The sequence below is a fragment of the Odontesthes bonariensis genome, chromosome 8 (assembly GCF_027942865.1).
Source record: "Odontesthes bonariensis isolate fOdoBon6 chromosome 8, fOdoBon6.hap1, whole genome shotgun sequence".
Taxonomy (NCBI): domain Eukaryota; kingdom Metazoa; phylum Chordata; class Actinopteri; order Atheriniformes; family Atherinopsidae; genus Odontesthes; species Odontesthes bonariensis.
This window is the reverse complement of record NC_134513.1, coordinates 35049922-35067233: the sequence shown is the minus strand read 5'-3', so window position 1 is coordinate 35067233 and position 17312 is coordinate 35049922. Positions and strand designations below refer to the sequence as shown.

The window sequence follows — 17312 nt, the reverse complement described above, 5'->3', positions numbered from 1 at the left end:
ACTTTGTGGACTGCTGGTGTGGTTTGATGACCTGCTGCTGGCAGAGCCTCTAATTCTAGTTTATTTAACATTTATTTATATGGTTTGAATTAAATCAAATGATATTAAATTGTATGATAATGTATCAGTCTTAACAAGTTTCTTAACCAAAATGTATTCAACCCCAATTCATTTATTAGCTTTATTAGTAATTGTAATTATTTGTTCAAATGTAATAATTACAATAATTTGATTATCTATTAAATACATAAATAAACAAGGTTAATACCAATGTAACTCTTCCTCTTCCCCCCCTTCTGCTTTATATGGTTCTCAAACCAACATTCAGACTCTTATCTGTGAAACAGCAAATGAAGGCAGGAAGCTGTTTTGCACGATACACCTTGAACACAGCGTTACGCTGTTACGTCTGTGCGTCACTGCTGCTTCCAGCCCTTCTTCTGTCTGCGTGCACGGCTTCAGCCCTGAATTACATACATCATGGTGAGCTTCTGCCTTAATTTATCCTTTTCTGAAACAGTTAGAAGTGGCTGAAATACAGAGCGTCGCTGCTACAGGCAGTTAAGCATATTTAGGTGCGGCTTCTAAGCTATTTGTGAGGTTTGGGCGTATTTATAAGCTTTTTGTTAGCTGTTGATGCTAACCGGCAAGCAAGCACATGGGCGTTGTAGCTGTGCCAGTGGCTAAGCTAGCAGCTTTATTGTAGATGTTAGTTTGAATAAACTGACATAAAGTTGTCGGGTATTGTTCAGATAGCTTTGTTGTATGTCGTATTTGGTTGTTCCACAGTCTGATCGTTGATGTTTATCTTAGTCGGGCTGTTAGCATGTTAGGTTCGCATGTCATCTGGTCTTTGTGGCTGACAGGAACAAATCGGCAGTAATAGATATTTGTGAATTATCAGTTAAAATATATTAATTATGAATTATTAAAGAAGCAATGTAAACATTCTCCATCATTACAATGTAATCAGCTGCCTCAGGTTTGGATTTTTTTACGTTTTTATGTTTTTTCCTATGAAAGCTTCTAGCGGGTTCCAGGATGAAATGGGCGGGGCATAGCTGCTTGATGCATTAAGGGATACTCGGAATAATCAGATTTATCGATTCAAAGGCCCGAGACGAAAATCAGCTGCTTTAAGCTTGAAGCTTAAGTGAAAAGTTAGAGATGCAGCAAATAATTGTTTGATTAGATGACTGACAGCAGATTTCTTTGGCAGCTTTGTGTCCAACAAAGTGTGTTTGTCAACCCACAAAGATATTTTTTATCCATTCCAACAGCAAGGTGTACCATCTACTGATTTTTCTTTTTCAACAATTTTTTTGTGGTGGTCCATCATACCATATTTCAAAGCAGCCCAAGTCAGGTTTATTTAAATTTATTAATTTTACGGTCCTTAACCTCAACGTCATTCAGCTGCTTCCTCACACCATCCTTATTGTGTAATAAAATGTTGGAGGAAGGGAAATATCAGATTTTAGCATCATTAGATGGCTTTCACTCTACAAAAAGACAACATATAAATAGAGGCATTGATTAATTTTTTCTCTTTTTTTCCCATTACATTCTCCAATATTTGATGACATGAAGTAGTACTTGGGTAGTATTACTGGCGCAGGGATCAGAGTTTAAGAGAGTTGCTAAAAGGAAAATGGAGAAAATGTTCTCCTCATTTATTAGATCCATAAGGCCTTATTTAAAAGATGAGACGAGGATATTTTCACAGTTTTCATTCAGTCAAGTACTACTATCATTAGATACTGAAGTATTGTAATGTAATCAGTGACTGATGTAAAGGAAAGTAATGCATATATTTAAAGACTAAAAACCAAAAAATGGGTCCTCTCCGGGCTTTCAGGCTCAGGTCCTCTACCAGAGGCTTGGGAGCTTGTGGGCTCCACCATCTTAGCCTGTCCCTAGAACTGCTGGAGCCACTGCTGCTTCACTTCCCACATCTTTTCAACTTCTTCCTTCAGCCCTTTGGTTTTTCAAGCTGCTCGAGTTCATTCCTCTTGATGTTTCTGTCACTTGGAATCGCTACATCTCTCACCGCTGCCTTCTTCTGTAGTTGTCGACGCCCACCGTGGTCAGTCTGGACCTGGGAGTCCCACAGCGTCTTAGCTCTGTCGTTCTCCACCACCTTTGGAGGTGTCACTTTTACTTTTGGACTTCCAACCCATACTCGGCACAAATGTTCCCGAACACTGATCACTTTAGCTGATCGTCACACGTTCCATGAGTGCCATGCCTGCCTGCATCGTGCACCTCGCTGCTATGTGCAGGACTGTCTCAGAGCACAGCCTGCTCCTGGGGTCCTGTCTGGTGTGGTAGACCCCAGCCTGTCCTTCTTCTGTTGGCTTATCCTTCTATGATAGCTCCTCCCCTCCCTGGGTTTCAGCTGCCTGAGACACTTTCACCGGGGGCATCTTTTTGTTTTTTTTTCCAGATCACTTGACTGTTGTGTTTGTGACTGAATATTTGCTTCTTTATTCTGACTGTAAACTGAACATTTGTGGGTTTTGCACACTCTAAAACCCACTCTCCAGATCCCTAAACCTAAATGCATGATAGCTTCTTAATTGAGTTGTGAATCTATCGGTGAACTGATGGTCTTGCTCTGCAGGCGTCCTTATCGATGGCCCCGGTCAGCATCTTCAGACATGGAGCCGATGAAGAAAAAGCAGAAACGGCTCGACTGGTGGGTTTGTTTTCCTTTCACCTGTGAAGGTTTTTTTTTTTATTATTATTATTATTTGGGTTGAGAAATATATGGGTAGACTTCTGATAGTGTTAGTTTCTGCTTTTTTTCCTCTGCAGTCGTCTTTCATTGGCGCCATCGCCATCGGAGATCTGGTGAAGAGCACTCTGGGTCCAAAGGGGATGGTAAGCTCATAGTTTACTGTCACAGGTCTGTTATGTAATCGAGCAGGAAGAGAAATTAGAGATGTAAAAGCCTTAAAGTCGCCACATCCTGTGTTTCACAGCTGTTTTAAATTGTTTTTCTGCAGCATTTAGTTGCTTCTTGTCTTGCTCGGGTTTAGAAATAAAGACGCGTGTAAGAGCTGCTGTCACAGCGTCTCCTCTTGTCTCTCTGCAGGATAAGATCTTGCTGAGTGGAGGGAAAGGATGCATAGTGACGGTGACCAACGACGGAGCGACCATCCTGAAAGCCATCGGAGTCGACAACCCGGCGGCCAAAGTTCTGGTTGGTGAGTGAAGACGTTGACGCCGGCCTGTGGAGCTGGAAGTGCATTTAACTGGAAGTAAAAGTTGTTTTCAGCCGGGCAGAAACGCTGAACACAGCTTACAGAATGTAAATGACAGTCAGAGCTTCGTTAACCCGTGACGATAAAACGCTGACGGTGCTCAGAAACATGTGAAGTCAGGAAAAACAGGAATTCACACCATGAGAACAGGGCGGATTTGCATGGTGTTGGGTCCTGACCGCCTGTAATCTAAGATTAAACTGCCTTAAAAAGACGTGAACGGATGATTCTTCACATTTTGAATAAAGCTGGAGGTACTTCAGGTGACTCCTCCCCCTTCTTCTTCTGTGTTCTACAGCAGCTGAACGCAGCGTACCGTTCCAAATGCATCGTTGTTGTTCTCCTGTGGAGTCACTCACTGAATATCAATTCCAGCTACAGGATAATTTCAATCGTGATTTAAGACATTTCATCTAATTAAATGAGCTCCTAACGTGCGACGCAGATGAAACGAAATGGTTGTGGTGTTGGCGCTGCAGGTTGTTTCAGACGTGCATCATTCTGTTGTTGGCGCTGCAGGTTGTTTCAGACGTGCATCATTCTGTTTGCAGACATGTCCAAGGTTCAGGACGATGAAGTCGGAGATGGGACGACCTCCGTCACCGTGCTCGCTGCAGAGCTGCTGCGGGTAAACGCTGAGCTCCGCCCTCATTGCGCATTTACAGGTTGCCGACGCTGCTGTTCTTTAACCGTCACCTTTTCTCTGGCAGGAGGCGGAGCTTCTGATCGCCAAGAAGATTCACCCACAGACGATCATCTCCGGCTGGAGGAAGGCGACTCAGGCGGCCAGAGATGCTCTGAGGGAGGCTGCCGCCGACCACAGGTCAGATTTCCATCGGCTCCCCGTGGGGAGTCCATTGTGTTGTTGATATTCGGCTGAAATCTTTTTATTAGTATTCAAAGCTCCCACAGGGATCAAGGATTGGTCCACGGGCACGTATTCCTATTAATGATGTAATGTCATCAGTTTTAAGTCTAAATTTTGTTTTTGGCAGATTTGAGTTTGAAGGAAGTTTTTAAAGTTGTTTAATTGAGAGCTTCCTGTGGACTGTTGGAACCGTCAGGATTTCCGCACTCAGGCTTTTATTCAACATCAGCTGGTGTGACGGGGCATTTTCCTGTAGAATAAGATGATAGAAAACACTAATGCACAGATGGTTCAGCAGTGAGCTGAAGGAATGGAATATTTTACTGCTGGTGCATCAAAGTGTCTGTCAGGAAGCAGAAGAAACGGCCTCACATCTGAGGTGGTTGGCTCCATGATAAGATGATCAGCCTCTTTAATGAAATGGTGCTAGCTAGCTTATCTTTAGCATATCTGGTTTAGCGGTTAGCGCTACTGTGTGAATGCGTTTTGATTGCAACTTTAACACTATAGATCAAATATATCCACCTCATAATATCATCAAAACTTACTTAACTTTCTGGAGTCTTTGTGCTCAAATGTGGCTTCAATAGTCTCTGTTTAATAGTTCATCTGAAATCATCCGTGCACGTGCATGTGCATGTAGGGGGCGTGGCCTGCAGTAAGTAGCTGCTATGATATTGACTGTTTCAGCCAAGATGAAGCTACGATCTGCATTTCAGTTCCCAACCTTTGAACATTTCCAGTTAATTCTCATGGAAAGTTTCCTCCTCCTTCTTCTGCTTCTTCTCTTCCTCATCACCCTTTCTCGTCTTCATAGCAATGACCCGGCTCGTTTCCAGGAGGACCTGCTGAACATCGCCCGCACCACGCTGTCTTCCAAACTGCTGACTCACCACAAAGACCACTTCTCCAAGCTGGCTGTGAGCGCCGTCATGAGGCTGAAGGGCTCCGGGAACCTGGAGGCCATCCACGTCATCAAGAAGCTGGGAGGCAGCCTCACTGACTCCTACCTGGATGAGGGTGAGGCCCCGCGACCTCATGGGGTGGAGCTTGGGTTCTGGATCTGTTGCCGACCTGTAAGGTTTTCTGTTTTTGCTCCAACCAGGTTTCCTGTTGGACAAGAAGATCGGAGTAAACCAACCAAAGAGGCTGGAGAATGCCAAGATCCTGATTTCCAACACGGGCATGGACACCGATAAGATCAAGGTAGACGGATGCACACAAAACTTTATTACGACATCTTAACATGTGTCGGAGGGCCTGAATGTGAAGCCTGTTTTCTGTCTGAATATCAGCTGCATATCCATTGCTGGTTTGTCATCGTGCGTCTCAGATTTTCGGCTCCAGAGTTCGTGTCGACTCGACGGCAAAGGTTGCAGACATCGAACTCGCAGAGAAAGAGAAGATGAAGGAGAAGGTGGACCGGATCCTGAAGCATGGCATCAACTGCTTCATCAACAGGTACAAACGCGCACCTCAGCTGGCTGTCTGGTCTGTGGAGGGTGGAGGTGAAGTCGGGCTGGGCGATAATTCCATCTCGAATCGGGATCGCGATAAAATTTTGATCGATTTCGATAATCTGCTCGTGACCTACATTCGATAGGCTATCACATGGCAAAAGTAAACACAGCAACAGTATCAGCGTCTGCAGATAGGACACGCCCACTTCCCTGTTGTGAGCAGCATGGCTGCAGTTGCAGGGAGAAGAGAAAGGAAAAAAAAATAAGATGGAAAAAGGAGGAGAAAATAAGGCGAGAATAATGCAGAGTACGAAGGCGACGACATATCCACACCTGAATCCGATGAAATTGTCAATTTTAAAAAAAGGAAACGCAGAAGCAAGCCTGCTAGCTACTTGGTGATGGTGTGACAGCCTGTCTGGCTACCCGTAACAAGATGTTACTCCAGATGTTTGAAATGCATCGACTGGCCAAAACTTAATTTTATTAAAGTTAATTAAGAGGGACATTACGACCAATCGCCGTTGGTTCTAACGTGCTGGGTAACCAGTTGTTACGGAACAAGATGGGCTCTCACACCGGCAGGCTACCAAGTAGCTAGCAGGCTTGCACTAACAAATGGTTAGTCTCAGGAACAGTATTCGCTGTCATTCTGGTTATCCTTACGTGAGCTAAAGGTTTGCGTCGTTACACAGATCAAATGGACCATTTTCACTAGTTGTATACACTATAGGATTGGGACTTTTCAGGAATTTTCATGTTCGAATATTGATAACGTTATCAAACAATTAATCGATTATTCACTAAAGCATGACGTCACTTGTCCCCGCTCAGAGCCATCGACATGGTTTTGCCTTCACCATCACCCCGACACAAATTAAGGTCAAAACACGCACACGACAGGACTGATTTATCAAAAATAGATTTATTAAGAAAATATGCCATTTAGTAGTCAACTTTAGTTTAGCACAGTGCATTATGGCATCCGACGGATTTTTAACAAGTAGGCTATGCAAACGCATCACTGCCTGATCACTTTGAAAAAAAAGTAGGCTACAGCCTAGACTAGACCTTTGAAAAATGAAAATAATAATAACATTGGAAAATAATGACATTAAGAAATAACACGGTCTAATGACTGTATTCTGTTAAACTTCAGCTCAACGCTGGCGGCAATTAGCCTATTTGACAATTGAGTTTTAACTTGGATTACATTACCGTAGGCTATGAACGAAATTGACGGTCATCAAACTGGACATAAACACACAATAATGATATCAAATCCTGGCTTATTGCCATATTATATCACTGAACTGTTATAACTGACTGTCGTGCCAACGTATTGGCGAGATGCAGGCTACCTTACAGGCTACAGTAAGGTAAGAAATGGGCTAACAAACAACAGTAGGCTAATAAACAACTGCCTGAATACCTATGTGTTTTTGTTCATAAAAATCAACATGTTGACATGTTCTGGGGTAAGGCGTGTGCGCAATCGATTTACTGTCAGTCCGGCAGCTGAAAAAACTCGTTCAGATGGGACGGAGGTCGCCGGTATACATAAATTGCGCTGTGCCAATTTAGCCAGTCTTGGGTATCTCCCTGTGTTATTTTTCCACCAGTCTGTGGGATTTGTATCCAGGGGAGTTGGATGGTCTTTGAGATAGCCATCGAATTCCGCATCTTCATCATTTGGACTAGCAGGGTAATTGTCACCCAAAAGCGCAGCTATGGCACTTGCAGTAGCACTTCCCCGCGGCAGTGATCCTGCGCTGTCAGTCGCATCACTCTGCTCAACAGTAGTGGTGGCCGCGATTTCCATTAATGTATTCTTCAAAGTCAACCTTTGTGAAGGCTTGAGAAATCCTAAATGTTTGTGGCGAGGATCTAAGATCATAGCAATCATTGCTGGTGACATTGAAGGGAAGTTGTCCGAATCGATCTGCAGAGATACACAAAAAATAAGAACATTGGAGCTGGTCTATCAATAGCTATAGACAAATAGCTAGAACTAGTAGCAGCAACGTCAAACACAGGCCTACCTTCATTCGTTTGGCCACCTGAGACCGCACTTTGTTCTTGAACGCTTCTATTTTGGGGTGGCCTCCATCATCACTCTTAAGATGAGCATTTATCAGGCTGAAGGTAATGGGATATGTGCTGGAGATTGAGACCTCTGTCTCTGAAGATAATACTGTTGTAGCACACTTCAGCGCCTTCAACACAGGTAAAGAGTCTTCCATTAACTGCCAGTGTTCATCTTTCATCTCGAGAATTCTGGCATTTTGGATTTTGGTCACTGTACGATCGGACAGCACTGCAGTGACAGCCCATCGTTGTTCCATTAACCTCTCGAACATGTCACAGACCGAATTCCAATGGGTTTTGCAAGACTGGATCAGGTGGTGTTTTGGCAGTTGTAGTTGTCCTTGCTTTGCCTCCAATGCGTTGGTAGCAGGTGTGCTGTAGTGGAAATGCTTAACTAACCTCCCAGCTGCTGCGATGACCCTATGCATGTCAAGAGCGAAGCCATCATTGATGGCTAACTGTAAAGTATGTGCAAAGCATGGGAGTGACTGCCAACTCACTCGAGTGGGATCGTTTGCCGCAACTGTATTCCTGGCGTTGTCATGCACGCAAGCAGCTACTCGGCCAGCTAGCCCCCAATCATCCACAGATTGCTTTAATTTCGCAGCCAAATTGTCGGCAGTGTGTTTGTCTGAAAAACTCTCTGTGAGAAGGACTGCCGACTTCACTTGCCAGTCTTCCTCAATGTAGTGGCATGTCACTGTAATGTCGCTCTCCGTAGTCAAAGCAGTCCAGCAGTCAGTGGTCAAAGCGACGTCGGCAGAAGCTAGTTTCTCTTTTAACTCGGCCTTCTTCTCAGCATACTGTTGCTCCAAGCGGTTGGTGAACGTTTTTCTGGATGGAATACGGTATTCTGGCTCAATAAATCCCATAAGTTCCCGAAAACCCTCGCCGTCAGCCACACTTAAAGGCAACATATCTTTCACAATCATATTCACTATGCGTTTGGTGATTTCGTTCGCTCGCTTGTCATCACACATCCTCCTAGCTAGTGTAGCCTGAATGGTTGGCTGCTCTCCGCTTGAGCTGGCGTCGCCGGAATTAACGTTCGGATGTACATTGATGTACATGATATATTAGTGGAGACGTTGCACTATGGTAGGTAAACAGGGCGTCACAATAATTACATTGGACTTTATCGGCTTTTCTAGAGAAATGGTCCCACAATGCACTTCTCCTAGCCCGCTTCATCACTGCTCGTCTGTTGTCGCGCAAGATACCGAAAGTTATAGTTGTTCTTATAATGTGCGCGACTAGAAGGATTATTTATTAGGCTTAGAATTTTAGTCGAATAAATTCTTACAACCAAATAATCGATCATCGATTATTCATTACCAACCCTAATACACTAATAAAGACGTTGTGGTGCCGTGCTTTTACAACGTTGGTGTGTTTGTGACTTATTGCAGGGGATAAGGCTTCGTATATATGTTCTAGATTGCGCCGCTGAGGGTGGCAGCACGTTGGAGTAGCTCTGTACCTCACATTGAGATTTTTTAGATTTTGACAAGGACATTGAGATTTTCTGTTCTGGGGACAACTGTGGAACCTCTGGAGACAATAATGCAAAGAAGGATTTTGCATAAAATCAAGTGAATTATAGACAACCCTGAACATCCTCTCCATGAGACTGTTATCGTTAAACAGAGTCTCTGCAGTCAAAGGCTTCTTCAGTTTGGATGCAAAACGGACCGCTACAGGAAATCTTTCCTGCCCACAGCCATCAGCATCTATAATAACTCCTTGATTTAATTGAGTTACATCAACATTTAATTTCCCTCTGGGATAAATAAAGTATTTTTGAATTTGAATTGTATATGCTTACCTTGAAGGGAGTTTGTTCTCTCTGCTTCAAGTAGTACTGCCACCACCGTGGCCCCACTTGCACCCGCACCGCAGCCTCCTTGAAACCGCTTACAGCGTTCAGTAGCCACCCCGCCCCCAACTTGCGCCACGGTCGCCTTGAAACCGTTTGCAGCCTTGCGTGTTGATTGGTTGTATTCCGTGTGCCAAACAAATCAGATGCTGTGACGGGCGGGGCAATGCTCATGAACTCAAAGTGGCGAGAGCAGAAGACGCGTTCAGAACCAAAAGGCTGCAAAATTGGTTGTGAAAATTATATAAACTTATCGGTGGAAATTTATGGAAAGTATGGCCGATGCCGATATCCCCAAAATGCTAAATATCGGCCCGATATATCGGTCGGGCCTTAGTTCCCGGTCTGTTTAATAAAGAGAGCGGCCCCTCCTCACTGAAGCAAGAGAGCGAGAGCAGAGCAACGTGTTTCCTGTGTGTTTCTTATACAAGTAGCTGAGTGAGTTTACTGCGTTTGTGAGGGATGTGTACATCAGCTGAGACGTCGGGAGAGACGACCGCTACTGGAGCGCAAACGGTTGACCGGTCAGATATAGGATTTTAATTTAAAACACCTGTTCTGTATTTATCTAAAACAGTTGTATAGTGTCACATGTCACGTTCAACTTTGACAGAAAATAAATATTTAATTAAAAACGTAACGGGGAACATTTAAAATTCACAAAATAGTTATTTGTTTTATATCGTGATAAAATGTATATATTGTGATATGACTTTTTCCCATATCGCCCAGCCCTAAGGTGAAGCTCATCCACAAAGATGCCACAAAGAAATGAAGCAGTCTTCTTTCCCACAGCAGCTCCATAAAGAGTTCAGCTGAAATACTGACAGTTCTGATCAGTGTTTCTAAAAAGCACAGATTTTTTTTATTTCTGTAACCCCGATAAAACACAGAGCGGAATCTCTGTGAGCCCTGCACATGTGCAGCCATACACATGAATCTGTTGAAGAGGTGGCCGTAATTACAGCCAATCACAGCGTCTGAAAAGTCTCTTCTTCTCCGTTTCCTGTCTTTAACTTCTCTTCTTCTCCTCCTTCACAGACAGCTGATCTACAACTACCCAGAGCAGCTGTTTGCTCAGGCTGGCATCATGGCCATCGAGCACGCCGACTTCACCGGCGTTGAGCGCCTGGCTCTCGTCACTGGTACGCATCTCATTAACAAACGAGTCCAGGACAAGTAGAACCCACCTGAGGCCGCTATAATCACTCCTCTTATTTTAGATAAAGAAGCTACAAAATACAGATAATTTTGAGTTGATCTGCATGAAAAGTCCTCTGTATGATGTGTTCCGACCAGGTGGGGAGATCACCTCCACCTTTGAGCACCCCGAGCTGGTGAAGCTGGGTCACTGCAAGCTGATCGAGGAGGTGATGATCGGGGAGGACACACTCATCCACTTCTCTGGAGTCGCCATGGGTACATTCACTCAGTCATGTTTCATTCCCTTCTGAGGACGCCTCGCGGACTCTGTGAGAGTATTCCCACGCGTGGTTGCTCTGACCGCGCTAACGCACAGAAATGTAGAACCAGATGTGATCTGAACATCCGCAAACATATTAATGATTCATTCATAATTATTAGAAGTTACAAACAGATCTGTAATTAAGCGGTGTCTAAACTTCCCAAAGTTGCAGACAACCTGGTGTTATGTAGATGGTTGTAACCTTTGACCCCTCCCCCTCAGGTGAGGCGTGCACCATCATCCTGCGAGGAGCGACTCAGCAGATTCTGGACGAGGCCGAGCGCTCGCTGCACGACGCTCTGTGTGTGCTGGCTCAGACTGTGAAGGAGCCGCGCACCGTCTACGGAGGAGGTACGCACACCTCAAAGCGTCTGTAACAGATGCAGTCACACTGCCACCATCAGGCCGGGCTGAGAATTACAGCCTTGCTTTGAAGGTTGTCACCATACCAACATTTTAAACTTACCCGTCACACACAGAGGGAAGACAGAGTATGAAGAGGAATGACACGTTTTTAATGAATAGCTCCGGGTTGTTTTTCCTCTTCTTCTTAATGAAATTAGGACGTAAATCAAAGCTGATTCTCTCTCTCTCTTCACTGGATAACTGATAAAAATAAACAATCTGCAGAACTTCCCAAACTTGTGTTTTTACTCAACTTAATAAACGCAGAAATTTTCTAAATGACCACGATAAAAAGATGAGAATAAAAACATTTAAGATCACTTGTAGAGATGAGAGAGTTCAGTAAATTACGTGTTAACCCTTTTAAGTGCTGGGCTTGGTTTTTAAAAGGCTGCAGATTAAATATGATGCTGTGAAGGAGAAACATACTGAGTGACCCAAAGTTTATGGACGTGCTAAATCTAATCGCCTACATTGCATGTGGTGACATCACTGATGACATCACTGCGTGGCGTGCCTTGGATTCCACAACTTGTCGTGAACATTTCCACGTGGTTTCCTTTTCTTTTTGATCCTTCTCGCTGTTTCCTCACTGTTGTGGAGCATCAGGTTAAAATGGCCGTCCTCCCATCTGTCACTCTCTCAGGGAAATGTTCACCAGTAAAGATTTTAACCAAAAAATCTGGTCTTTTTAAACATTGTCTCTAAATTTCACCCGGACATCTTCCATAGAAACACTTCCTCTGAGCTGCGTGGGCTAATGGCCGTCACTGACGCAGCGTTTTATTTCATTCACTTCCTCATCAAATTACTGGAACATTTTGAATATGAAGACACCTTAAGTTGGGCTTTTAATTCAAATTAAACACATCTGCCATCTGGTTGCAGTGAGGAGAAACAAGGTTTGATGTTATGTGTATTAAACTTTTAACCCTTTTTATTCAGTGTGGGGGCTCTCGGGCTCTTTCAGAGAACATAAAATGCAGTTTGTTTGTTCTGTTGACTGAACTGTTCATACCAAAACATTCAAAATATTTAATGATGTTAAGATGGAAGAAATGTGAACATGTTGTGTTGTTTCACTTTAACTGGAACAATGTTCCAGGTGTTCCAGGTGTTCCAGGTGTTCCGGCAGCACTGCTCCGGAGGTTAAGCTTAAACGTCAGTTGTTTTTTTTCATTCATCTCCACTCTTCTTCTCATCAGGCTGTTCTGAGATGCTGATGGCCAAGGTGGTGACTGATCTGGCCAACAGGACGCCAGGAAAGGAGGCGGTTGCCATGGAGTCCTTCGCCAAGGCTCTGATGATGGTGCGTCTGTTGTTTTTGTTCAACGGTTGTCATGTTTGTTTGCTCCACACGCAGCCGTGTCCTGCAGAACACCCGGATCTGCATTCAGCTCCTTTCTTCAGGCCCGCTGGGAGTCGGTGTGTGTGGCGGCACAGGTCTTACAACTCTCAGACCGTTTATTCACTTCTGTTTTCCAGCTGCCGACCATCATTGCAGACAACGCCGGCTACGACAGCGCCGACCTGGTGGCTCAGCTGAGAGCTGCACACCAGGAGAACAAGACCACGTGTGGACTGAGTGAGTGAACACGAGAGATTTATAAAATCGAGCCTGAAACCCGAAGGTTGGGGGTGGGGTGTGAGCCTGAGGCGCTCCATTGATGGGCACCGTGTGTTCCTGCAGACATGTCTGAAGGCACGTTGGGAGACATGACGGAGCTCGGCATCACGGAGTCATTCCAGGTGAAGCGTCAGATGCTGCTGAGCGCCTCCGAGGCGGCCGAGATGATCCTGAGAGTCGACAACATCATCAAAGCTGCGCCCAGGTCTGTCCGCCCCGATGCTCGCAGAGTTCCCGCTTATCTTACCGCCGCCGTGTGAATGATCTGTGGCTGACTGTCGCTCTGTTTGCAGGAAGAGGGTCCCGGACCATCACCCCTGCTAGAGGACGAAGCAGACGGGCAGCAGGCTGACTGTTGTTATTTATCACCTCTGTGTAGTTCAGACGAAGAGATGTTTTTTTTTTGTTTCCACACTTTTAAACCCTCAGTGTGGTCGCACTGAGGACTCGCTGGCCGCCGTCAGCCCGGCCACCGCCGTCCGGTTACGCCGACAACGTTTTGTTTGTTCTGTTTACTGAAATAAACGAAGTGATCGTTAACCGCTGGTTTCTTTGTGTCCGTCACTTCACCTTTGTCATAAAAATGTGTCAAATTTGACACATCTAGCCACAGCTGGATTGGTTCTGCTGATGTACGTCAGTCTTTAATTCATGACCAAAATAAGGTCTGGGCTTTATCTACTCCCAGACATTTAAATGTTTCCCCTTTAAACACTCGAGTGTTGCTTTAATAGGATTAAAAAGGTCTTTGTCATGCTGGAAAGTCTCAATTCTCTGAAAACCTGAGACAGTTTTTGTTTTCTCAAGAACATACCTGTAATTCGTACCTTCCATCTGTTCGCTTCTAATTTCTCTGACCCTGCCAGTGTCGCCTTACCACAGCATGATGCTGCCACCACTGTGCTTTAGTGTGGGGATAGTGGTGTTGGGGTGGCACCACACAGTTTGTTTTCCTTCACTTTAATCTTGTCTGACCAGTTTTCCTCCTTCCTTATGTTCGGGGATTCTCAAGATGCTTTTCATGGCTTTTTTCTCCACTCTTTCATTTCTTCGTGAGCAGAAAGCTCAAAGTAGTACCACAGACAAACAGTCTGACGATCTCTGCAGCTCCTTCGGGGTTACTTTTATTACCTTTCTGACCTTGTCTGTGAGTTTAGCTGGTATGGGTTAGAAATGAAAACTTTAATGAAGCACTGAAAACTTGAGTTAAAATGGTGTACATAGAATTGAATATTTAATAAAAGCGTGTGGACTTAAAGGACAGAGACGGGTTGCTCTGCCTGCTGTGTGAATGTTGGAGTTTGGTTCTCATGGGTTTGATTTAGATTCAGTTTGATGGTCTGTCCCCCCCCCCCCCCCGACGGTGGGCGGCTCAGCTGACCCACTAACCAGGTATAAATGGAGACACAGGCTCACTTTAATTCTGATTATCTAAAAGAATAAGATGCATCCTGAGTTTTATTTGACATCTGCCCCATTGAGCTCATCTTGCCCCGCCCTCCCCCTGAGACTTTCTCTGCTGCAGATGTGTGCTGAAGGGCTCCGTACTTTGGTGTTTTCCCCTTTTATATTGAGTATTTGGTGTAATAGTGTGTAGTTACACTGTAAATAATGTAATTAATTAGTCTGCATGTGCACTTTATTACATTTCATAGTGCTGAAGTGAGTTGCTTTTTAACAGCGGGTCATCAGATGGGTCAGAGGCTCATGTCCACCTTAACTCAGAATCATGCTCATTGCTGATGAAGGCTTATATTTGTCAAGCGATTTGATAAAATAATCTACTTTTTCACTGCCTTTTTCATCGCTTTACTAAAAGCAGATTGTAACAAATGACACACGTCTGTCTGCACACGTCTTTGTGTAAAGTTGTCTCCCTGAATGTTGGTTTCTGTTCAAACTGCCGACCTCATCAGGTCAGAGTGACTGAGTCCTCACAGAGTCAACACACCCATGTTACTCAACCACACTGTCAACAACAAACCCCCCCCCCACACACACACACACACACTCGGCTTTCAGTGTGCGATGTGTTCTTAAGCTCAAGGTGAGACTTTAGCTAAAAATCAGTTTACTTCCACAGCTGTAAACTGTGATTTCTAACATGAGTCTTCAAACTTTTACTGTTCGTGTGACAGAAACAAACAGAGCTCTGATCTCACACTTCAGACTTTAATAATAATGAGATCTTGATATGTAACATTGTGGACTACTTTTTGCATTTTAATTTTAGTTTTCATCCAGAAAAATAACATGAGTTTAGTTTTGGTGGATGTATGAATCTCTCTGAGATGATTTTTATCACTTTCCAAGCTCTTCATATGTCTGATGTTCACAACAATCATTCATTAAACCTGCTTAAAACCTACCTGAGAACCAGCTTATATGCCACCAATCAGAACTTAATTAGAACTCTTATATTACATGATATTCCTTACAGTATGTTCACAATTATGAATATTCTTTAATTAAGTATGTGATCCTTTCTACTTATTCTGACCTTTTATTGCTTCGAGTCAGTACAATAATGGACTTTTTCATTAATTATGAGTTTTTTAATCTTAATTAGAAGAGATTTTCTGCTAATTAAGCTCTTGTTTTTTCTTCTTGCATCATATACAGTATTAGCATTACTTCAGCTCTCTTACGTAATCTAAACATTCAGATAAAATGATGATGCAGTGCAATAGATAGCAAACATAGTTTATGGTAGAGGACATATTAGATTAGTTTGACCCTTTGTAGCAACTGACCAACAAAACATTTGACACATCTAGCCACAGCTGGATTGGTTCTGCTGATGTACGTCAGTCTTTAATTCATGACCAAAATAAGGTCTGGGTTTTATCTACTCCCAGACATTTAAATGTTTCCCCTTTAAACACTCGAGTGTTGCTTTAATAGGATTAAAAAGGTCTTTGTCATGCTGGAAAGTCTCAATTCTCTGGAAACCTGAGACAGTTTTTTTTTTCCTCAAGAACATACCTGTATTTGGTACCTTCCATCTGTTCACTTCTAATTTCTCTGACCCTGCCAGTGTCGCCCTACCACAGCATGATGCTGCCACCACCGTGCTTTAGTGTGGGGATAGTGGTGTTGGGCGGCACCACACAGTTGGTTTTCCTTCACTTTAATCTTCTCTGACCAGTTTTCCTCCTTCCTTATGTTCAGGGATTCTCTAGATGCTTTTCATGGCTTTTTTCTCCACTCTTTCATTTCTTCGTGAGCAGAAAGCTCAAAGTAGTACCACAGACAAACAGTCTGACGATCTCTGCAGCTCCTTCGGGGTTACTTTTATTACCTTTCTGACCTCTTGCCTGTGAGTTTAGCTGGTATGGGTTTGTTGTTGACCAACAGTTGTTTCATTTACTGATAATAGATTTAAGTTTTTTGTACCCAACTATAAATCCCTGACCTGTAAGGAGAGCTCCTTGGTCTACATTGTGCTGCCTGCTTGGTGGTGTTGTAGACTCTGGAGCCCTTAACAGCAGGCATAAAGATACTAAGATCATGTGACACTTAGATTACACACAGGTGGATTTATATCAACTAAACATTCAAATCAGTTCGATTCTATTTTATTTATAAAGTGCCAAATTGCAACAAAGGGCACCTGAAGGCACTTCAAAGATCTAAAGAAATGATGTGACTTCTGATGTTAACTGGCAGCAGCAGCTCATAATTTATGGGTTCAAATGCACTCACCATTTCTATCATGTTCTCAGATTCTTTTATTTTATAAAACATTTTTTCTTCTCATTTTTTTTTACTTGTCTGACCAGTGTTCCTATCACTTTGGATATTGTGAAGGTTTGCAGGTCCAGTGGATAAAATGTCTAAAGATTGGAGAGGAAGCCAGGGAAAAGGTTGACTGGGTGAATATTTTTGAGGCACCTTATTTCCTGCACAGTGGGTGTAGTAGTCACATCTGTTGAAGCAAATATGCCACAAAGATAATTAGAATTTTCAGCCTTAAAACAAAACTAACTTCCCTACATATGGAGTTCATTAGAGAGTTTTCCTCTGACTTACATGATTGTTGGCTCATTTTACCCAGTAACTGCTTATATTTTTTGGTATTCAAGTCATCAAATAGTAGTGTGTTCCTGCATCCACTCAGAGGACGTGATTGACTTTTTGGGGTGGATTTTCTCTCAGTTTCACCACAGACTCGGATCCAATCAGAGCAGCAGCTTCCTCTGATAAACCTCCGGATCATCTGCCAACCAGCAGTTGGGCACACTCACACAGAGCAAC

General features: G+C 43.6%; 1 protein-coding gene across 1 annotated transcript; it reads left to right on the top strand.

Annotated features, from left to right (window-relative positions):
* The first annotated feature begins 395 nt into the window (after positions 1–395).
* Positions 396–13595, top strand: cct2 (chaperonin containing TCP1, subunit 2 (beta)). The gene is made up of 16 exons (XM_075472292.1): positions 396–483; positions 2624–2698; positions 2818–2883; positions 3098–3209; positions 3818–3894; positions 3977–4089; positions 4952–5154; positions 5240–5340; positions 5468–5595; positions 10600–10703; positions 10858–10977; positions 11246–11374; positions 12634–12737; positions 12914–13013; positions 13119–13260; positions 13349–13595. Exons 1-16 carry the CDS (start codon positions 481–483, stop codon positions 13377–13379), a joined length of 1608 nt encoding a protein of 535 aa, XP_075328407.1. The 5' UTR covers positions 396–480; the 3' UTR covers positions 13380–13595.
* Positions 13596–17312: the final 3717 nt, after the last annotated feature.